This window comes from Necator americanus, chromosome X (assembly GCF_031761385.1).
Source record: "Necator americanus strain Aroian chromosome X, whole genome shotgun sequence".
Classification (NCBI taxonomy): domain Eukaryota; kingdom Metazoa; phylum Nematoda; class Chromadorea; order Rhabditida; family Ancylostomatidae; genus Necator; species Necator americanus.
In genome coordinates, this window is record NC_087376.1 from 18,668,137 (window position 1) to 18,692,640 (window position 24,504).

General features: G+C 41.4%; 1 protein-coding gene across 2 annotated transcripts in view; it reads left to right on the forward strand.

Moving 5' to 3' along the window:
- RB195_024071 (uncharacterized protein) overlaps nt 1-24,504 on the forward strand; it is a gene marked incomplete at both ends in the record, with an annotated part of 82,445 nt that overhangs the window by 25,801 nt on the left and 32,140 nt on the right. Inside the window, 7 exons of one of the 2 annotated variants that reach the window (XM_064211729.1) lie at nt 897-1,093; nt 10,132-10,261; nt 10,325-10,385; nt 16,599-16,716; nt 16,922-17,041; nt 17,108-17,190; nt 17,274-17,384. In XM_064211729.1, the coding sequence (XP_064067611.1) occupies nt 897-1,093; nt 10,132-10,261; nt 10,325-10,385; nt 16,599-16,716; nt 16,922-17,041; nt 17,108-17,190; nt 17,274-17,384 (820 nt within the window). The remainder of the gene's footprint in view (nt 1-896; nt 1,094-10,131; nt 10,262-10,324; nt 10,386-16,598; nt 16,717-16,921; nt 17,042-17,107; nt 17,191-17,273; nt 17,385-24,504) is intronic. The other variant, XM_064211731.1, reaches the window with a different exon arrangement.

The window sequence follows — 24,504 nt, forward strand, 5'->3', positions numbered from 1 at the left end:
TTGAACATCGTTTCTGCTTCATTGGTACTGCTTGACAAGAGAACGATGTCGTTCGCAGAACGAAGGTTCGAGAGGTTCTTTGGACTCGTCCTTCTTTGTGCTGCTTCTAGAATCTTCTTCTGCCTGTATTTTGGAAGATCCTTCTGTAAAGTTTTTCTGCAGCAGCTTACCGCTCAATGTGCGATGCATTTGGATCAAGCCTCAAAGTCCCTCTTCTTTCCAACAATTCCTTGGTGGTCTTTGAAATTTGATGCAACTTTGTCGTGCGCGGCTTCGAGGCACATTCAGCACAAGCTCGTAATCCTCTGAGCAGCATCTCCTGGTCCAGGTTTGGGTCCTCTTCGATGCGCCGGTCACCTTGTGCGAGGAGTGTTCGAGTACGCAGTCGTTGAAGATCACTTCTTTTCTATTTCGTTGCTGATACTAGATGTTCTTTTCTATCGTCTGGCTAAGTGGTATTTTCGCACGAAGGAGACGGTGATTAGAACCACTACAAAAGGATGGTACTACCGAGACGTCAAGTAGACTCCACCGCCGGTTGGTGAGCATGTGGTCGATCTTCGCACGAATCGCACAATTGGACGATTTCCATGTCCACCGACGAGGATCTTTCCTCATGAAAAGAGAATTCCCAGAAAGAGGCGAGAGGCGGAAAAGAGTCCGGCGAGACGATTGCCGCTTTCATTCTGGCCTCTTAGTCCAAATCTTCCGATCCTGTACTCCTCTTGTGTAGCCTTTCCTAGTTTGCGTTGAAGTTCCCGACACGAATTTTTAGAAAAAAACTTCTCGTTGCGGATCACTTCTTCCAGCTTTTCGTAAAACGCGTCCGATTCGGATTCATCAGCTGCTGATGTTGGTGAGTAGCAGTTGATTATACTGATGTGTTTTTGGTGCAGATGGTGAAGACGAAGAATTGCCAGACGAAGTGACAGGATCTCGTGAGAATCGGCAAGATGGACGACAGATGGGTGCACAACAAAACCAACACCGCCTACATTTTGCGACGGAACGTTCTCAGCACAATAAGTGTACCGCCAGTCATCAGCTCCGAGAAGAGCATCCGGGTCAGCGTCTGTGGACCCGTTCTCGCATTGTAAGTACAAAGTCTAAGACAGTCTCCGTGGCGAATCGTGCATGTGTCGCCTTGGTCCAGAATCAAAGACGTCCTGAGCAACCTGAGATCGCTCTCGCCGGTGGCCATACCGTCCGACGTGTGAGACGGTAGGGCCCAGTGTGCAGGGTACTGAGACAGTGATTTTGCTAGAGTGGCAAAAAGAGTTTTCCTCAAACTAAGCAGCCCTGCCACGGCGAGCTTAGCTTTCACCACAGGTCGTCGCCCACGTATATGGATCAAGGAGCCACCTTGCGATATTTTGCTGTGGTGACTCTTAGCAGTGGTTTACTCTTAGCTAGGCTTCCGATTCCGAGAAGTCGGAATGTCGGATGTGTCGAACTCCTTCTCAGCTTGGGAGACCCTGCCGGAGGACTAACCTCCGCTGTTCATCGCAGTTCGACGCCCGGAGTCACCTCCACGCCACTTTGAGGTGGTAAACCGTTGTGGAGGGTTTTCGTATAGTAATTTTTCACACTAAGTTCATTGATTTTGGGTCGCTGCGCATTGATCTTGGACATAATTTTGCATGTGAAATCGCACCTAGCTCCAGCTAAGAATAAGGGAGAAACGTTAAAAAAAAAAGGTTACCCTGGTAAATAGACTAGCTAATTTTCTCCTTCCGGTAATTTTGTGGTATCTCGCACCTATAAGAACCTAGTCGCACATCTGTATTGCTCATTGAGACGTACTTGCAGAAACTCCTTCTCAAAATCTGCAATTGCTGGATAAGGGACTAATTGTAACCGTAATAGCATTCCAGAGAGATCAGGGAGGAAGTTTGAGCCTTGATCCAGGACTTCATTTAGTGGTGGATATTTTCGATAATGTGATGATGCGTCAAAAACCACTCTTAATATTGTCGTTTCCTTCTGGGAAGTTAATACTGCTTGATGGGACAAGTAATATACCAGTCGCACGGCTTCTTTGCTAAGCTCTGGAACCTTTTCGATGATTTCTTTATCTAGCTGATCTTGAAATACATTTTCGTATTGCTGAAGAAGTTCTGGCTTTCCGCGTAGCGTAGCGAGCGTTCTGAGCAAGCGCCCAAATGCCAAGTTGTATTTGTCTGGTAACACAGTATATTTTTCTCTGAATCGAAGCCTGACACAATAGCCGTCGTTTCGCTTTTCGATGGTATTGTCAAAAATCGTTGAACCTTCTTCGCATCTGAGGCCTTTTCTATCGACGTGGGTCCCGGGAATTCCTCCATTCCTGCTGAATCAATGCTCCAGTATCGTTCCCAATTATCAATGTCGTCATTTTGAAAGATAATGTCATTCACACTCTCTATCAAATTGCAAGTTGTGTCATTTTCAACTCTCTTTTTAGTTTTCGTCTAGTAATATGGTGTCGTAACTGGTCACACACCAGGATTCCTTGTCTCACAGCAGACCTGCTGACTCTTTTCGAGAGATGAATATGTTCCTACTCAAGATAATCCAAGTCATCCTTGTTTAGCGCTATTTGTTTACCTTTAGCAGAAATATTATCGGTTTTGCGAAGGACTAGATCTAACCGTTGGTAATGATCGTCCCATATTTGTAGCATGGTACTATTGTAAGTATATTTTGCTGATACTTTTGCCCCAAATGTACATACTGTTATATCGATTTTATCCAGGGTAGGCAACTCAAGTTTATCGGCCAGTTCCTTTTCGATAAACGATCTGTCGGCTCCTGGAATTTCCTAACAGTTCTTTCTTTGTATTCACGTGAAAGTTACTAGCATTTGGTGTTTTTTTCTTCACCGTGCCTTCTTCTAAATGTGCACTAGCCCTTGTTGTGCATTTCGCTAATTTTGTCAAGCCATGCTTAATTTGTTCCCGAGGGTGAGGTGTCCTTTTCTGAGTATTTGCACTCTGGTTATTCTTTCATTCTCAGACTCTCCGGTTCTTTTTGGGCACAATGAAAAGTGATGTTTTCGCATTTGCGGAGTTATGGTCATTTGCGCCACAATATACATACTTTGCCATATTATTCTGCTCGTAATTCTGGTTGGGCATGGTTGATAGCTTATATCTGTATGCTTCGCCTTATTTGAGCATCTCGCTAACCCTTTCTTCACTTTTTATCAGCGCATCCATCTCGGCTAATAGGTTGCGTATAGTCCAATTTCCTTCTTTTTTCTTGTGACCCTTCTGGACCTAGTGTTTAAGCAGTCGTCGCTGGAGGTCTGGTTGAAATTTCGACCTGCGTCACGTAAGTTCACCTAAGAGTCAACCCGTTTTGCGCAAGCTTTGCGGCAACGGATATTAAGCATTCTATTAACCTGCGTTGTTCATAGACATGCGCGCTTTTGCCGAAGCTTTTTCTAATCGTAACTGTAGATTGCGCACCAATTCCGGCTTGTCTCCATATTTGGAGTGGAGTAGTTCAGTTGGTGCTGTATAGTTTTCATCTGTTATAGAGTATCGTCCTATCGATTCTCTAGTGTTTCTTTAAGCACCCGCCAAAGGTGATTGAACTTCTGCATATTTGATAGATTTTGGCTGTGAACGTCTGCTCTTACAGTTTGTGTGCTTTCTGTCCTTCCTATCGTGCTATCATTAGGGTCCTGTAAAACGACTTTCTTGGATTCATATTTAATCACTCGTTCTTGTGCTAGTTCAAGCACTATCTAGGTACTCTCGATGTAATTTCGGATCTGCTGATACTGCTCCTGTGAAATTATTAATAATTATCAGTAATGAAAACTTCCAGTTGATTAACCACACTGGTAAAAGTTGTGAAAGTATCAGTTACAATTCTCGAACTTTCCCTTAGTGTTGTCATTTCCTCGCACAACACTCGCACAGGCACTTCTTCGCAAAGAACGGAATTGTATTTTTTATCACCTGAAAAGTGTACTTTTATAACGAGTTAATAGTCATTTTTGCGATCGCAAAGCAGTGGGACCACTCATTTTTCGCGCGCTATTGATCGATGGGGAATTCTTACTTCAATAGGTTCTTATCGATAGAACTTCTGATAGATAAAAAAAAACAACTATTGCAAGGAGGCGTACCTGCGGCCCCGTCGGATGCACCACAAAATGTTAGGGACGTTGCCACGCGGCGAATTATTTGTTGCTCCTTCGACGTAGTAGGTGAGCGATCTCAAACCTGGGTAATTAAACCCACAGTGAAGTGAAGTAAAGCAATGAAATAAAATTCTAAAAATGAAATGAATCCAAGGAAATAAGAAATGGAAGAACGAACGAAGCGCACATCCCCCTCTTTTATTGTTGAATTATCGCTGTCTATTATCAAAGTCTTGCCTTCGCGCACATTCTTTTACTTTGCTCATGAGAAAGTTGCTCGCATAGTTCGCATTGATACTCGCATTCTATGATAAAACATCAGGAAATTAACGATGTCGGGACTTCTACAGAAAGGTAGAGCTATGGGTGTGGAACATGAGTACGAGCGCAATGAAGCCCAAATCCTTTATTTGTCTCGGAAAACGGTGTGGGAAACGGCCTCTGCGATCGAATTTCCCCTGTGAGGTACCTATGTAACGTGCCACATCTGCAAGCGCAAGCGTACCGCATCGCGCCTGTCGGCAAGCGGACAGTGAGTGGGGTGCTGACGCCGTTTCTTTCTTTTCTCAATGACAGACGCGGGGTGTATCGAAATGCGGAACTTTACTAGGTGTCTCCTAGGGAAATCCGATCACCAAGGCCTTTTCACGCCGTTTTTCAAGGAAATTGGAAACAATTGAATGTGATCACACTCACAGTCTGCAACGCTGACTCTATCTTTTCCTAGATCCCAACATCGTCAATTTCGTGATATGTTACCTTTGAAATCAGACCACGGGAATAAGGTCTCTTGAAGTATTGATGATTTGATCTTGATTAGAGCAATTACTAGTCTGAAATCCATCCAGAGTAAAGAAAAGCTCACCAAAGAACTATTTGGTACTACTGCAATAGAGGGATCAGATCTCAATTATGTGAAAAGATGTAAGCTTAGTTAAGTTAAACACTGAACATTGATCCCACCGACCCAGTTGTATTCCCGGTGTTTTTGCTTCTGTTGTTCGAAAATGTTTCTGAGTTACAGAAACCATTGCTAGTTTTTACAATTTCATAACAATCGTGAGCGTCTCACACCAATGAAAAGAAGGAAGTGATCAAAAGAAAATTGCTTCTGGGGATACAAGCAAATAATGATAGCGACACGTTGCTGAAATTTTCCATGCAAACTATTAATCTTTTTGAAGAAGGCGACTTAAAATCAGCTCAAAACACGAAACGAATCCCATGGAAGAAATAACTGCTGCTCAATCGCTGATCCTAAACGTACACTAAGTGACTGCTAAAACAGCGTACAGGTAACAACACTTCAATTGCAAAACGTATACAATCTCATTGACCTTCTCATTACCTTCGTTATTTTCATTTCTATCTCTTATTTTCTTTATCAGGATCAAATTGAGCCGACACTCTCAACATTTGTCCAAGATGTAAGCGCTGACACACGCAGTCCTTTCTCGCTACCGAAATCTTAAAATCATTTTTCTCAAATATTGTCGGAGAAGAAACATCACAGAGGTTGTCTCCCTATAGTATAGGAAGATTCTATGTAATCAGGGATGAATTCTACGTGCTTTTTAGTTATGCTTTTTGCATTAACGGCCATATCTATATGTATTATGTCGTTCATTTCACGTATCTGTTCGATTCGAAATTCTGAACATATGAAGTATATGTAAGTTACTCAACATAGTTACTAATGTGAGATAGCAATGCATGCTATCTCACAGTAATATTTCTACAGGTGCAGAAAGGAGAAATCCCAGCTATAAAAATACAAATTGTTTGAAAAATAACTGTTGCGATGCAAAAAAAAAACTTACATTTCACGATTGACAGTTATATAGTACTGACAGATAGACTTGACAAAAAAGTGCGCGGAATGAGAGAAAGAACAAGAAGACAGAAGGAAATAAGCGGGCAAATAACTCGGGTAGAACGGATGAAAAGAGGAGGAATTAGGAAAAATCACGCAGAATAATCACATTTTATCCAAAATATTAACTTTGATATAGTCTTATATCTCTGTCTTGAGGTCGGTATCTCCATTTTCGTCAGTAGACATTTCACATTTACTAATTTTCAGCTCTATTGGCAGTGAATCTGAAGTTCATCCAAACAATTAAAAGAATAGATTTCTTTGTGCAGGCCTGTGCCGTGTTTGGGCTTTCTCATCATTTGAAGCACAGTCAACACGTGTGAAAAATACTAAATAAAATATTACCAGCATACTCCCATCACTATTTTGCTTGCCGTATTGAAGAAGGGAATTTACTTCCTCAGCCGACTGCTTGGCAGGCTTGAAAGCTTTGCTTCAAAAAAAAAATAACGTCCACTTTCGCAGTTCAGCTGCCTGTTTTTGAGTGATGCTTCGTGCTTTATATACGACCGTCGTGACTTACAGTTAAACGCAAAGCAATTGATTTGTTTCTTCTATCTAGCGGAAGGCTGGCGGCGATACGCCATCTATGAGGTAAACATTGGCTTCCAGAACGTTCGATAGCATCGACCACTTTATTAGCCTATTAATTTCTACGTGGGATTAAGAAGAACATTTAAAAAAAACCAAAGATTGCAGTGTGTTCGATTATCCATAGAATGCTTTTGATTCGAAAACTGCAAGCAGGAAGTTTTCCGTAAACTCTTACTTACAAACATCCTAGTTTGTCATGACGCACAAATTCACAGAACTGGAGTTCACAGAAAGAAGTGTAAGGTTGTGCACAAAAATGAACTCTAACAATTTCGCAAAAAAAAAATCCGGAAAAATGTAATCTGGCCTCCATCAGCTCGAACAAGGTTTGGATAAAGAATGTCGTCAACAGTACATACGTTATTGAACTGTCCGACTCCTCTCCTATAGAACAGGTGAAAGCGAACCTATGATTTTCTCGCGAGTCTGCAGTGTAAATTCCCCCAAGAGTTCGTGATTCCCGTTTGCGTAGTACCCATCCACCAAAGTTATTGCTGAGAAAAGCAATAGTCGCTCAACTCAGTGAAAAACTTCGTCCACATGCTCAACTGATTTTTCCTTCGCCTAAAGTGCCTGTTGTTCTGCGACTTTTTTTTAAAAGGTGATTCTTCCAAATCCATCTACGAATCATAAATCAATAAATCCACATGTGAAATCCATATTTAATGTGGGATGCGAGGTCTGAGGTGTACATATGTATCTGACATCCATATTGGGATCAGTTAAGCAGGACTGAGGAAAGTCATCACACCAGTTTGACGGGTGTGAACGGCCTCACGATTAAAACCTTTGTACAACTATTTGAACAGGTATTTGAGAACAATAGTTCGCACATTTCCACATTAATGTGTGGCTCAAAAATTCTTTAATTTGTGCAGTACGAAGTAACTGATCGGTTGTCCATAGAAACATAGTGACACTTCAGGGGACTATCTTCGGCATCTAACGAGATTTTCGACAGGTCAAACTATGTGATCTAGATCCAGAGATGGGACCACAACTATGTCAACGCTTATGTTCGAGGTTATTATGCCGCATGCAGAGCGTGGGAGCCACCTATTCAAGAGGTTTGAATAGGGAGGACGCCAGAAGCGAGTCGAGATAATCTACCTAGAAAAGACTGCACTCGAAATTAGGCAAGCAGTGGGTGGTAGGGTGTGGATAGTACCTTGAGATGATGTGCGTGCACTTTTTAGTTTGGTCCCTCCTTAATGCTGCTTTTTTACATTTCTTTTTTTCTACGTGTTTTTTTGTTCTGACCTAACATCGGGAACCGGATGGCATACAGCTCGTCAGTACATGCAACTGGGCGAAGATATTTTTGAATCAGTAATGTCCAAATTGCGCGGTGAGACTATGCCAAGGAATCCTTTTGTATCGCGCGAAGAGGAACCATCGAGATGAAGAAAAGGAGGATGGCAGACAACATTTCGTATGGATGTCCATAGGCGAGGAATGAAGGCAGGTTTGGATTCATTTGCAGACAATATGGATTGAGGATTCACAGGAATTAGAAGAAAATATTACGAAGGAACAAGGCATTTTTTGGGTCTAAATGATGCTGAAGGAGAGGGTCAGTTATTTGTGTTCTTTACACAGTAGAACAGCAATTATATAGCAAACTTAAACTTCATGTGTTACTAGCAGTTCTGCACTAACTACTTTACTAACACGCATGAAGTTTACGAACATGCTTCGGTTCTACTAATTGGCTTGTATTTATACTTAGGCAACATTTAGGAAGGACTCTTTTCTTCGCTGGCCGTATTGAATTTGAAGACGGATTCTTCATTGGCTGTGTGTATGTATGTATATGTATATGTATATGTACATGTATATGTATATGTATATGTACATATGTACTAGCGCTCCGTTCAGTGGTATCTCGATGATTTTGATGTTGTACCCTCAGCACTCAATGTCTATTAGAGCGGAATCGAAATCAAGTTTTTGCTTTGTCGTGAAGATACTGGGGTCACATTTCACCGTAAACATGCATGATTCACACTGACGAACTGTGTTTGCTTCGGCGAATAAAAGACCGATATTTTTATTTTTTCGGTACCTTGTTCGCAGCTAAAGGCACCCAGACCTTTGGTGAATTTGCGTTTGCATGGTAATTCAGGAACATACTATTGACCAACACGTCACCTTCAAGCACTAAAACGATTTTTACTTGTGTACTACTTTTTAAGCAGAACCAAGATTGTTATTGATCTTTATTCTGGCTAACGTTTCGGCGTCGTCGCCTTCTTCAGAGACTGGAAAAATCAAAGACACGTGTAATCTGCTCTCTCTTAAACGCCTCGTCATCTGACAAGATATGATTTAGCAAACAGATTATTTAAAAGCAACGTCAGAAAAGCAGACCAGCGCTCACCTCGATAGCCACGAAATCGTGATGTTAGCGGACCACCAGTTGTTAGAGTTGCGCCGCTAATATTAACTAGTAACGATGCCCCCGCCTCTGACCCCGTAGGTCAAAACCCGCAGAGGTCCTGATATGGCGCCAGCTCGTTGGTCACAGCGATGCATTCTTCTTTACGATTCATGATTGGATTTTTGGCCGTGATATAAAACGCTTCCAATGTTTTTCGCGCTAGAACGTCTGATTCGCGTGCTAAGATCGTGACAGCTATTATGAAAGTGGTATTGTCATGACACTGTCTGCGATAAGTACCTAAAGGGGATGATGTTTTTGATTTTACGAGTCCGTCTAGGTGCTCCTTGACGCGGATACATAGTGATCTTCCTCTTTCGCCAATGTACTCAGCCCCACATAAGTGACAGGTGATTAGATAGATAACTCCCGATACCACACAATCACCCTGCCTCCGGTTCGGACAAACGATGCAATTTGGTGTCTCGCAAAGTCTGTCATAGGCGCGATTGCGGACTAGCTGCTGCTTCAGGTTCAGAGGCGGTATGTCCACTACTCTGACTGAGTCTTGCAGACCCGCCTGTCGTAAGCCTGCTCGCACTGCATTGCTCATGTCATCCGAAATAAAAGGAAGGCAGAAAGGGATCTTTGTTGTTTGTTCTACTCTGTGGCACCGCGCTCAGTTACATGGCTCCCATTTGAATGAGAAACCATGTTCATGGAGGCAATGCGCCCTTGAGCCTCAGATGAAACCGTTGCCGCTAACTTAAACATATTTTCAATGACTGACTTTTTGGTTCTGTAAGGGTGCGCCGATTGGTAGTGAATCAGAATGTTCTTACAACTTGGTTTTCGATACCATTTTGTTTTCCAATTTCCCCTACACAAATGGACCTGGACATTGAGAAACGGCAGCCAATTGTCTTTAGGTTTTTCCCTCGTGAACTTTATGTACTGGGATTGTTTATTTAAGAGATCGAAGCAAGTGTCCATTTCAGCTTGTGTTGGACATACAATGCAACAATCATCTATGTATCGGCATTACATTTTAGATTATCTTGTATTTGTATCAGCAGATTTTTACTTGATTTATCTTTTCAGCAATTTCATTGCTTGGATTGTTTAGATCTAAAAATAGTGATCTCATAGGTAGTCTATAATTCGAGTCACTTCGGATACGACCGATTTACCATCCGAGCAGTTGCAATGATGGAGCGGAGCAGCGCCTTCACTGCAACCACAAACGATTTTATTCTCACATTCATGAAAGTTTTGCTAGGTTCTACGTTCGTTTCCCAACGGTGCCTTAAGTGATTCAATAAAATGAAGGACTCTTATTCAGATGTTGCACGTCTCTTCATCAGCAACGAGTCTGCAGGTTTCTGCAATGATATTATCGTGATGTTTGTGTAGCCCAATGTGTGGGTACTGTACAGAGAAGGTTGTTCCACATAATTCTTTTGACTAAAGATGTTAGTTTCTATTTTCAATTGGATGACTATGACTGGTTTCCATTCAATACATTCGACAATTTCATAAACTTTCTCCATAAAGAGAATATCTCCTACTCTATAGAGGAAGCAGGATGATAGAGGCAGAAGACATCCTGCACAAAGACGTCTACTACAGAAGTATTGATAGCTAGAATATTTTAGGTAATGAATTACAGTCTCTAGTTCTGGGACCGTTTCGTTGGGATAAAGCAATCCGTTTACATGGTCCACACAGGAACTCCTTGAGTAGATCTCACCGGAAAGAATATTTGGTGTCCTGTATCATACTTAAAAAATTTGGATTTTTTGACGCACGTTAGACGAATGGAGCGAATTCTAAGTTTAACGAAACCCACAGATGCATTGTGATAGCGGACTGCAGCCCACTGCGACGTGTTTGACAGTCTTGCGTCTTAATTTACGACAGCAATCGTTGTTTGGACCACAAATCAGACCTATAGATTAGAATATGTATTAATTTTCACGCGCACTAATCGAATGCTGGCTAAAGCTAGGAGGTATGCTATTCCCACAACACAATCAGTCAGCGGAGTAGGTGAGGAATAGTTCAGGTTGTAGACTTCCTGCTGCTGTTTGTCCTTTCCTCCGCCTATTGATTTTGCTGCGATTTTCACCACGCAGAAAAAAAATTGTTACTTTTGTAACGGCAACTTATCGCCACGTTGACCAACGCAGTTCATTGTTCTAATTGCAGGAAGAAAGGGGAAGCACTTTGTTTCCATTGGAACAGATTCATTTCTGTGAATGAATTCCAGTCTCTCCTTGATCTTGTCGTTGCTTGGTGGTACTGATAGCTTATATTGTTTGCTCCGACTTCTTTTCAAATTATTCTAATTCCTTGACATTCCAAGTTGAAACAACGTTTAAACGTGCTGTTTGGTGGCCATGTGCTTAGGGTACCGTTCAACCATTCAATGGTCGCATATCGCAGCCCGATAACAGATGCGGATCCTATAGTTCTAAATGTTTTGGACGCTATCATAAGCGTCTAAAACATTCTTACCGATAAAACTCTTTTTTCTTTTATTTTGAGGCGATATTTTTGGCGGTTTTGCTTTTGTGGATATAGTTTGTGGTATTTATAATTGCAAATTCTGTTGATCGATTGCGTTTGATTTAAGGTCCTCGAGATTATCTCCAAGGATAGTCCCTTATAAAGATTTGCGTTCAGGATTTTTGTTACATTTATCTGATTTGGATGGGATAAATCGAAAAAAAATCTGGAAAATTTTAAGCTTTGTCCCACCTAAATTGCAAAAAGACTGGAAGGTCTCAAGAAACAACGATCTGATTATTTTGTTGTGCAAATCTTCTATAGAAAGCCACTCAAAGTATTCCTCTAGGTTCTCTCATCACGAAGTTATTTGCGATCTCCCAGACCTAACATTGTGCACCGATCTTAGCTTTTTTGGACGTCAAACTCCATTAAATAGATTTCTGGACTGCTGAAAACTGCTCGAAATTAAATTCTTCATCTTTTAAGGGTGGTTTCACGTTCCTAACTCTTTTGCGAAACTTGACTAAGCCGGGTGTCGAAGCTGCGACATCGTATTGTCAGATTCGAGTACGATATCTTGGCCAGTTGAAAATTAGACCATTCTTTATGAATTCAGGTTCGACACCGGCTGAGTCAAATTTTCGCAAAACAGAAAATTAAAAACACTTTCAAAAAAGTAGTTCTAGTCAGCAGTTTAGAAGTGGATTTGATGGCATTTCGTGACTAAAGGGGCTCAGATTCTATGCATGTTGTTGGGTCTGGGAGGTCGCGAATAACTTCGTTATACGAGGACCAAAAGAAATAAGTTGGGTAATTTTTCGAAGAAGGCGTACTCTAAAAAACATTCGTATCGCCGTTTTTTCCACCTCCTTTTTGGAGTTTTGGTGTGACAAAATTCAAAATTTTCGGGCTTTTGTTGTATTTGATCCAATCTAAACTTTGAGAGAACCACATGGTCCGAAAAGGAAAAATTTTGCACATAGGGGTTCCCCCAGTCACTCTATCCGGATATATGGGTGATTTTTTTTAAACACCTCCCCATTTTTCTCGAATGAGAAAAGTTGCCAAAATCCCAATTTTCGGTCGCGCGCCGAAAGTTGATGGTTTAAATGAAATCCAATAACTCGGAGTAACTTAGTGCGAAGCAAATCATCTTCCAGTATGTTGCGAACGAGGATTTTATTTATGGGATGCTACACAGCACGATTTCCAGGTCCTCGCACTTCTTCCAAATTTTTGATGGGAAAATGATGGGACAAATACCATTTTTCCATTTCGTCCCATCAAAATTCCAAAAAGACTAGGAGGTAGAAAAAAATAGAGAGGTAACTGTTTCTTAGAGCAAACCTTCTTTGGAAAACTACTTTTCTTTAAACTTTTCCTTCTCAAAGGGTTCCTACCTTTTGAAAACAAAGAACAAATTCAAGCGTTAATTGCAAATCACACTTTTTGTGCATTCTTAAAGGCATCTCCCCACGAATCAGACGTGATATGGATTTCCGATGGTCAAAGACTATACGGGATCGTATATTGCAGGAATGGGTGGGATCCCGCTCATTTCTTCCTAATCGCCCGGAAGATGCAGCTTCGAGCGTTCCGGGGCGCTATTTTCTACAACGAGTTCTATTGAAGCGCGTCAGCCTTGTGCATGCGAAGCATCTTCCGGGCCGCTTTTTACAGCACCCTCTTCCCGACAATCTACTATCCCTTATAAGAATACTCCACCTGAAATCTGCACCACCTCAGATTCGTGGGTGATGCCTTTAAGAAACATCCAATGCAAAATTGGCTTTTTCATTCACTACAGATAATCCAATAAAGTAGGATTCTTTTCTTTGCTCTGCTTGCTCGTTTCTTTGACAAATACTGACAACATTTCCTTTTCCAAATGTAGCTCGAAAAATCGATTGGTTTGTGACAGCTGCGTGACTGACCATGTGGTCCTAATTGTTGAGAAAATTTCCAGTCATCATGAGTTTCTGCGTCGCTTAACCATTCGTCTGCTTGTTCTCACTATCTGACACCGGCAATCTCTCATTACTTCTCGAATCAGACTCCTTATCCGCAAACAGGATTAGCACATAATTGAAGATGGAACTATTTTCTGTAGTTTCCTCATCAGATTCATCGAGTAGTGTTTCAAAACTATTATCCAAATCGTCTAACTTAGATTCGTTCATCTTTGACTTGACAAGCTCAATCAACTGTCTGTAAGCAGAATGAATGAGAGTAAAAAGAAGTCTTATAACTACGCGATTAGCAACAAATACAAGATAGATCATGTAAAAACGCAAAAATTTGTACCCGTGGGACGACAAGGCTCAACGTTGAACCGCGGTTGCACGGTGTCCTAAAACGTGCCAGACACGCAGAAACATGCACTAATGTCAGTGGTCTAATGTAGCTCTAGTTACCCTTTGGCAGCATTCCTGTTCAACGACAACGATTTCCACACTTCTAGCTTTCATTTTGAGATATGTCGGAGTTGTTTTAGAATGGTTTTTTTTTAACGCTTCTTTCAGAATTGTCAAGTATTCTTTGTTTCACATTCCCCAAAGTTTATTCGCAATTTCTATGAAAATTACAGAGCTCCTTAACCCTGTTCTTTTTTTAAAATAAAAATATCAATCCATATACGTATCAATCCACTTGGGATGCTCCAACGCGTTTTACTGGAATTCGTAAACGTTGACGTTTTGTAACGCGTGTTGACCTATATAATGACTTGAAAGGCATGGTTGGCACTAGGGCGGTTTGGAATCATCGACCGTGTAGCTACAGCAGACCTCTTGCTGACTACGCCACATCCGCCCTTAGCTTTGATTAGGTTCTCGATCATAGTTTGAATCACGCAAGCGGGTGTTTGTTGTCAAATTGAGCAGCGAGTATTTGAGGTGATGCAGAAAATCCTTGCAGAGAATCGATCTATTTCAGTGGAGTTTCTTCTAAAGGTGATGAATTGAGTTTTGTAAGGAGACGGGTATTGATTACTCGATTTGCATGGTTAACAAACAGTTGGGGTCAAAACGACATGAAGCAGAGCGCAGTTACATAAGTGGTTACGCTTGAAGCGGTATGGGGGAGCGGAGCGGTTAGGATCGACCAGTTCGCCGTTCCGAGCGTATCCGCTTACGCAACTGCACCGTGCTTCGTGTCGTTTAGACCTTACTACACAGCTTAACAAGGCTAAGCTTCTTCCTGCGAGCCAAATTTTGCAATACACTTTGCAGTGATCTAACCAGTCTCTCTCCAACACCACCCATCCATGGGTTTACCGAGGGATTTAATAACCATTTGATAAGATCAGATGTTCCCATGGTGGAGTTGCTTGCATTCCCAAACAACCACATACTGGTGCCAAGTGGATCCTAGAATGAATTGATATGACTGACGATAAATCGTTAAAGGCAGCATACCACGAATCTGGGGTGGTACGGATTTCAGGTGGAGTATCCGTATACGGGGTCGTAGATTATGGAGATCGGGGTGGTTCCGCTCATCTCTCTCTGAATCACTGCAAGCAGCTGGCCCCTGAATGCTGTTTTGTACGATGCCTTCTATTGCAACGCGCCACTCTTGCACGCGTAGCGTCCATTACTGCCTATCGGCGCTGTCCGAATTGATTTTCGACGAATCGCAGGGCGGAGGCGGCGCAAGGGGTGGAGCGTTGCAATCGATAGCGTCGTACAAAACAGCATTCTGGAGGCGGCTGTTTGCAGTGATGCGGGAAGAGATGAGCGGAACCACCCCTGTCTCCATAATCTACGACCCCGTATACGAATACTCCACCTGAAATCCGTACCACCCCAGATTCGTGGTATGCTGCCTTTAAGTTAGAATATGTTTCTCTGAAAAATGTGCTGGAACAGCGATGGGTTTCACTATCTTAGCTGATTTCAAGAAATTTCTTTGAATCCCCTTGTTGCCAGTCTTCGAGCACGATATTTTGGTTTATACACTCAGAGTTTGAAACATGTTTCCGTACGTTCATATCAGTTATCAAAAAATGCTCTTCTAAACTCATTATTTCTCGATAGCGTTTTTTTCATCTTCAACAAGTAAAAGTATAATGTCCAGGTAGATAGTGCGTGCAATCTCGCGGAATCCGTAATAAGAGACTTCATATGCGCTGTGATAGACGTATTATGAATACTAGGAGAAGCAGTTATACCAAAGGGTATCCTTGTGAATCGATATTTAGCAATATTCTGGGTATTTGGCGGTAGTGTTGGGTCCTCCAACCACAAGGACCTACACTAGTTTCTATGTGTTGTATTAATTCAAATCTGTGCGAGAGCAGCCTCAGTCTGACGGAGTGTAATGTATTTGTTGGTACTGCTAGACAAATATCATGAATTTTGTTAACGAGTGATTTTCCATTGCGAATCACATCGCTAAGGGAAAGTTCTCCCGTCTTTTTTGATGACGCGTCGAATACAATTCTTAGGTGCTTATGTCTCTCTTCACGTCATACACCAACATGTCGCTTATAATACTTGTGTTCTCTATTTGTATCCCCAGAAGCAATTTAGCTTCCACCATTTCTCCTACTAATATGAATGGAAGATGTTTTTGTTATGAAATAGTGAAGTTAATGGTAATTGTTAAAATCCAAAAACACGTACAACAAGTACATGCAGAAAGATCAAAATATTAAGAAAGTGAATCCTTTACCTTTCAGGTATTAGTGCGGCGCAACAAATCCATCCAAGTTGTAATTTTTTCTTTGCTCGCAAAATATTGTTGCGGCTCGGATGGCATGACTACAGAATACTTGCTCTCGCGTTTGACTAGTGTTTATTTCGTTATTGGAGTTGCTTTAAGTGAAAAAGTAGGAGTTTGTTATCTGAAATAAACGATTATAAAAGAACATCGAGGGCAATGGAAAATACATAGTTGAATATAATTTTTTATGGAGAAATTTTTGCAAAAAGGAACGCAAGCACTTTTTGGTCATAGCTAACATACGTAACAGTTTCTGCTATGGGCACAGTCAAAGTTTGCCCTCAACATCTTTGATTTCGTGATATACTGTTTCTCAGGAAAATTCGTCTGTCTAGTATATGCTACGGATAATTTTTCAATTGTACATTGCTTTGTTTTAGAAATCTTAGCATTGACGTCGACATTTGCCACTATGATAGTAGTGCCCACAAAGCGAACCTCTCATTAATTGAGAGTCGAGGAGATGGTGCTGAAAGATCGGAGTTCGTTGGGAAAAGAGTAAGTTCTGCTCAATGCCTTCTTTTTTCATCCATCCGTAACATATCTTGAACCAGATAAATTTCCTAATCGCGAAAAATTATTTCATTTTTGGGGTTGAGACGTATCCTAATGTATCTTAAATTTTCTCCTTGTATGACTTTTTTTGTATGTCATTTGCATGTTGTCTGCATTAACATCTTCTGTGGTTAATGCTTCTTACTAGAAGCAAATGCGAGGTGCCAGAATTCTCGAATGTCCGCTTTGCTGTATGCAGCAGCCTTCCAGCAACTTTCCACGTCTCATTTGTTGTCAACATAGGAGTTGTCGGTTATGCCTTATGCAGGTTTGCACCGTAATCAATACGTTTTCGTCCATTTTAATCAGAACGTTTCTGAATTATCTTGGTCAGTATGTCGAGATGGAAATAATGGAAAATCGTGTTGAAGTATCTTGTCCAGAATGTGCTGCTCATCTACATCCTTCAGATATACGGTGCGGTTTCTCACAAGAAAAGATAAATTTGAACACATTGATTTCTGTTGTTCTTGTGAGAATAAATGGATTTTCTGATTCAGGAGCTTAGTTGGTGGACGAAGAGCTTTAATAGAAAAATATGAGCAGTTCAGTCTTCGTCGGTATCTTATGACGGAAACTGACGCACGTTGGTGTCCAGCTCCAGATTGCGGGTATGACATATTCTCAGTAGGTGTACATGATTTACCGTTGTACTTTCTGTGTAAATACTACTGTCGGAATCATAAATCATGTATGCTGGATATTAGTCGGCAGACATGCAACCAGTTATGGTTAAAGACTGCTATATGTGCTATATCACAAAATTGAACGGTGTTGGGATCTCACCACAAATAGATGGGGATAAGAGTGTAGCCCCCCGACTATAGAAGTGACCCTGCTGAACTCCGCCTAATCCACAAAAGTGTGAGGGACATCCCTGGTTGAACGGATGTCTTTGTAGCAATTCTGTTCTCATCCAAGTTGGTCCAACTAATGTAGCTCCAATAAGTTGCACCGTTGGGAGGGTGGATGTAGCACCGGTTGTTAATGGGAATTGAATGGTCATATTCATGAAGTACACCCTTGCTACGCTTCGTGTTGAGATTCCAACATTGATTTCGTGATACACTGCCTTTATGTGTGCTCTATAGGCGCTTGCGGGGTAATAATATCTATTTCCAACATGTGGCGTACAGTAAACCTCATTTGAGAAATCAACAGTATCTGCATATCTGTTTGTAATATCAGTGTTCGTCTTCTGCGAAAAATTAGTGTTTTTCGCACTAACTCGTTTGAAAAAAAGTGCTGCTCTTTCTTTAGAACCATGCTCTAGAAAAGTTGCGATATAGTGACGAGCAGAATTCGCGGACAAGAGTGTGTGCAGTTTGATACTGATCTCGAGGAAAAAAAAGGCTACTGCGATTTTGTGGTACGTACAAATTTCGGAAATAGTTCAGATCCTAAAAGCATAGCTGTGGATCGGAAATAAGGGGCAACAACTGAATTGCTTGGAAAGGGAAAGACGAATGAGCGAGCCTTGTCAAGAATGAACAAAACAGAGATCATAATCAGCGTGTTGAAGGCAGTACACTCGGAGACCTGTTCCTGAGATCTTAGAAATCTTGCTATAAGTGGATTTTTATGGGGTTCTAAACAAACAGGAAAGGAGTCGAGGATGCCTGACGTTCTAGGGTTGTGAGGTGGGGGAAATGTAGTTGGGGAAGGCGCTCAGTAGCGCCCTTATTTCTCGACGATCTAACTTACTTTTTTCTCTTACTAACTTTAGCTTACATGTCATAGATCTTCCAAGACTAATGATTAGGTCTTAGGACCCCGATTCAGTTAATTATTTACTTTGACAAACAAAGGCACCGACTGCCCGTCCTCGCAACTACGTTTTACCCGTGAGGTGTTTAGCATCATTGAAAGGTGATTTGCCGCAGTAAATCGTTCTTGGCAGACTGCATTCTCTTTCTCTTGCGTTGCTAGACCATTTGCTATGTTATCGAGTTTGGTAAGCTGTACACGAGGTTGTTAAACAAATTTATTTCTTTTTTTCTCCATCGCAACCCATCTCAACTGTAGTTTTGCGCAAGATTACTTATGCCCTACATGAAGTTCAAGATAGACTCCGCAGAAAAGCGAATTTTAGCAACAGGGAAAGAGACCAAGATCACTCAGAGAAAGTCTCGCGATACCTTTCCCGTGTGTGTTCTTCAAACAACAAGACGCTAACCCAGCTGTAGATGCGAAATTCCGGCTCTTTGCAAACGACATATATAAAACGGTAGCTCGATTTCGCGAGAACAGAGCTAAGTCTAACATTTCTCTTGCACAAAAGCAAGGTATTAAGGAAGTTCGAGAGTTGATTAGTTCTAAACAAATAAGGTTATCCACAAGTGATGAAGGTGGGGAGTTTGTGGTCATTCCACACCAGCTGGATATTGCAATAACAGAAAGACACTTGCAAGATACCTCACTATATCGTTTATCCTCCGTTAGCGAGTTCATGAAGAAATCTCGTTTTTTAAAACGAGAAATGGGTTAGGATAGCAAAATCCGCTGAGTTTCCTCCTTCTTTAATTGCTCGTCTTAAGATTGACCTGCCGACCTGTCCAGTGCTCTATCTCCTTATCAAGACGCACAAACTCCAGTCTAGCAGCGATCTGGCTTCCACTGACCCTGCTACATTCAAAGTAAGACCTATAATTAGTAGTACAGGAGGTCCTACGGATAGGATAGGGTGGTTCCTAAACACAATATTTGCACAATTATTGAGCCATCTACTTGCCCATTTGACAAATACTGGATGTTCCTGGACCACCTACGCGCAGCACACCTGACAAGAGACTGTGTCATGGAGTCTTTTGACGTCGAAGCCCTGTATACGAATGTATCTAATGACTCTGCGATACAGGCTATGTTCGAACTGCTGAAAGAAAACATAAGAACCATCAACTTACATGGATTTTCAGTCTCCTAATTAATGGTTTTTCTCAAGGCGTGCCTCGACTGCAATATCTTTAGATGGTCCGGAAATTACTTTGCACAGCTTAGAGGTTTAGCTATGGGGCAGAGATTGGCTCCCACCTTAGCTATTTCATTTATGGCCAAAATTGAAGCACCTGTTCTGGAACTACGTCCATTGTTCTACTCTCGGTACATTGACGATTGCTTTGTCATTTGCGCCATCCAAGCGGAGATGGACAAATGCTTTGACTTGTTGAACCGACAGTCCGAACACATAAAACTTGCTAGTTAGAAACCACAGGGCAACTGGCTTCCTTTTCTGAACATCCAGGTTGGCATCTCAGGCTGTACGTACCAAACGAAATGGTATCGTAAGCCCAGTAATAAAAACATTCTGGTTCATTTTCTTTCTGCTCATCCATTTCATATGAAGAAAGCTGTGCTTAACAACATGTTCCGCACGGCAAGAACCGTTTGTAGTGGACCTGAGGAGAGAAAGGAATCGTTAACTTCGGCTCACGAAATTCCTGTTTCTAATGGTCATGGAATCCGAACGTCTGAAACGAGACGATACCGAAGTGAACGAGCACGGCAAGTGGAAAACCTCACCACAGATAAGATACCTCTCTGCTTTCCTTACATCTCCGATGGAGTGAGCGCTGCCATTAGGCGGTGTCTGAGGAGAGCAGATTTGGATAGCTCCGTTTCGGTCGTTGAAATACCACCGAACAATTTGAAACGTCAGTTAGTTCGGAATCGTTTGTACGATACTATCTGCACAACACCGAACTGTATTATTTGTCCCACCGGTAGACCAGGAGACTGCTTGAGATCCGGGGTAATCTACCTGATTTCTTGCACGAACTGGCGACGAGTATATCGGTGAAACGGCACGACCGCTGCATGTCCGCATCAAAGAGCACGTGAGCGGCAGGAATAGGTTAGGAGAATGGACACCTTTAGGTGCCCATAGAACACTAAAACACGACGGAGCCGATTTTGAAATTAGGGTCCAAATCTTAGCGCACGAAACTAAAACGTTGGCTCAAAAATCGCTGGAGGCATTTTGGATCCAAGCCAGAAACCCTAAAATGAACCGCAAAGGTGAATGTCTGTCGATAACGCGGGAACTCGCGCCATATCTCGAATGGTTCGTCCGATCCGAATGTGACATTCGAACCATTCGCCCTCGTGATCGATCAGTCAGCGGTCCATGCTAGGCGTCTCCGATATAAGGTGAGCATTCAGTGTAGTCGCTAAATTTGTGATTGAAAGTAGGCGTGGAGTCTATCAGTTTAGTTGTGGAGAGGTTGGTCGTTTGAATTGTAGATTGAATATCGCCCTTTTGAGGCTCTGAAGAAGGCGTTATAGCCGAAACGTTAACCAATAGATTTGTTTAACAACCTCGTGTACAGCTTACCAAACTCAATAATATAAATTCAACTACGCCGAGGTTCATTGAAAGTCGAACTTTTCAACTCATTTGCTATGTGTTCATTTTACTTTTCAAAGTTGGGCATTTCCTGAAGAACATTGTGACTACTTTACGTATGGATGCTCGCCTTGGTCTGCACAGAGTGCCACAGGGGAAATGTCGCCGTCGCAATCAGTTGGCAGCCGATCGAGTAATTAATTATTACTTACTTGCGTAATTAAACTTTATTATAACTAACAACAACATACGCGACAACGGTGACGTTAATTACAACAGTAGGTAGTGTACGTAAGGCGAATACAACTTGAACCTATGGGTCAAGCATATAAGAGAATGAGAACAAAGAACAGAGACGAGAGTTTTAGCAAAAGCATGACTACGTAATGACAAAATGAGCGAACATGACATTGGACCGTTGACCTGAGTAAATACGAGAGAGTGAGATATATCCAAGAAGTTGAAGATCCTGAAAACGTTGGAGGTTACAATTGGAGCACAATTTGAGGTTAAGAGAAAATACACTCACTGCAACAAAAGCAATTGACATGAAACACATGGTAACGGGAGTAAGGATGGTCGTGCTCACTATTTCCAGATAGATACAAACTTTGGCCTACGCTTATACACTGCGGAACAAGATGATGAAAGTGGTTATTCATTGACTTTAGTGGCTCGTGGCACGACGGATCTCGAGAGTTTTATTGTAAATTTAAAGACCGAAGATTTGGGCTATGCAAAGAATCCAAACGACAACGGTAAACCTGGTGAGGGAGATGCTAATCACACATTGATAAACATGGCAACAAAGAAAAAGCACGCTCGTCGACACTCTCTTCGACGATGCAACAACGAGGCGAATGAGAAACAGGAAATAGGGTTAAGGTGGCCTAAACTTATGCGATAGTGGAGAGAAAGTTCGGGAATTTGTGCTACCGTACTAGTGAGTAGTGATAAGAAGGGCGATCACGTTTGGAAGCCCGGGCGCTTGGATTTGGGAGGCGGGGCGCGTTTGCATGATGCTCATCAATCGCGTTTCCGCGATAATGATGCCGAATCCAAAAATGAAGAAACTGAGTAATCTCATGAATAGAGGTCGAGGCGACAGCGGTTACTGGGTTGGTTATTATTGGTTTAAGCATTAGTATTCCTGGTATTTGCCAAATATATGAATACATAAGCATATCATATATTTGAACACAAAGGAATACATGTATATATAATATATATTATATATTATATACATTATACTATATTATATATATATATATATATATATATATATATATATATAGTGCGGAGCAGAGTCTTAGGTCCAGCTTTGATTTTCCTAATAAACGGCCCAGAAACTGATCACCAGAGCAAGGCAATAGCACCACCGTATTTCTTACCTGCGAAAACCTCTATACAAATACCCTTGGCAGGGTACCTGATCAGCGCAGGATGCTACGAACTTTTTTTGAAAAATAGGCCGATGCAAAATCTTAGGTCCACCTGAGAATTTCCCATGACTATGACTTTCCCACGCGGATTTTCCTATGATCATGGTTTTCCCATGTAAAGGTGGATATAAATAGGCTGGCGTAAAATCGTCTGTTTCAATGGCAAAATCCAGCAAGCTTCCTGCTCACGAGTAAGCTCAGGTCGATGTCATTCACGCGGCCGCCCTTTCAAACAGGAGGATCGCGGCTCAACTGGGAAGATCTCACAACTGCATAAACCACTATCTGAAGAACACAAAAGCCTACAAGGAAAAAATCACTATCGGACGTCCAATAAAGTTATCTAAAAGGGATGAAAGTCGCTTGGTTCAGATAGCTTTCAACAGCAGCGTGTCCGCGGACAGCCTCCGGCGTCTTCTTAATCTGCGAGTATCAAAATGGATGGTAATACGTAGCTCGCACCGCTGTAACTTCGGTAGTATATATATACATACGTATATATATAGTTTTTAATATATATATATATATATATATATATATATATATATATATATATATATATATATATATATATAATCTGGAACGGAATTGACGTGGCGTGGAATTCTGATGGAGAACATAGAGTTCGAGGTTAGAGGGATAGAGGTAGTTTATGAATACGAATTCCGCTCAATATTCATTATGTGCACCTCAAACTATATATATATATATATATATATATATATATATATATATATATATATATATATATATATATATATATATATATATATATATAGTTTTCCGTCAGGTTTTCGCGCCGCATCAATTTCGTGATAAAGGATAAAGTGTCTGGCCTTAATCGATCCGCTTGGGATGCTCCCTCACGTTCACTTCAATTCAGAATAGTTTGAGGTTACGAACGTGTAACTGGCCAATACAATGAATTGCGGTGGCTAGCCGATGTGTCAGGTCATTTTTTTAGCCTTCTAGACAAGTCTGGTATCAATTTATCGACTCCGGAAGGATGAAAGGGTTGGTGAGCACGTTTGTGATACGTTGCTTTTAAAGACCCCTTTTTAACCTATTGATGACCGAACGAATTTCATGTGAACAAGGCACAGGACCAAGACACGTTTCAGCCTGACGTAAGCATGATCCATCCGTACGTCACACGGTTCCACGAGGCCGCTTCCTTTTTTGAGGAATGGGATCGCTTTTCTCATATCACGTCCATTTCGTTACCATTTCCTTATCAAAATTCCGGTTTTCCACCAAAAATGGATCTGTAGAATTATGAAGGTGGTGTGTAGATGGCAATGTAAAGCAAGCTGTCCTTATACTTTCAACTGTTCACTTGTGATTTCGCAGGTGAAAACTACAAACTTGAGTTGGTAGAGAATTTCAACAAGTTGGTGAGATCTATTGACCGAAGCGAACGAAAGACTTGATAAAAGCAGTCCTTGGGAAGAACGACAAACGACGAAAGCGGCACTTTTTTTTCCTTTCTAATTACCCAGATTGCAGCTGTTAGCTCTCGAAAACTACGATAACACATAAAATAAAGTTGACTTGAACGATCTCAAGCTTTTCAGAACTGATTCCGAAAGTTTTATAAAATATGTGACCCTCATTAGTGCGTCTTAACTATGGTACATTTTGTTACAAAGTTCCTACAGGATGTAGCGAATGCTTGACACATTGTGTTGACTATTTCCTGAAGTTTCACAAAAAAAGGGGGCGCCCAATAACGTATTTTTATTCATATTAAATTGTTCTTAATAAATCAAATGTTTATAGACCTCTGCTTGTACTAGTGTTGTTTAAGGATAATTCACCTTTCGAATACATTAAAATTTCTAAAAAGTTTAAAATAAAGGGACGCATGCGATCAGAAGAGCACGATCAGCCGATGAGTCAGCGGTTATACGCGGTCATAAATGCATCTCTCGATGTTCTGTTATGTGG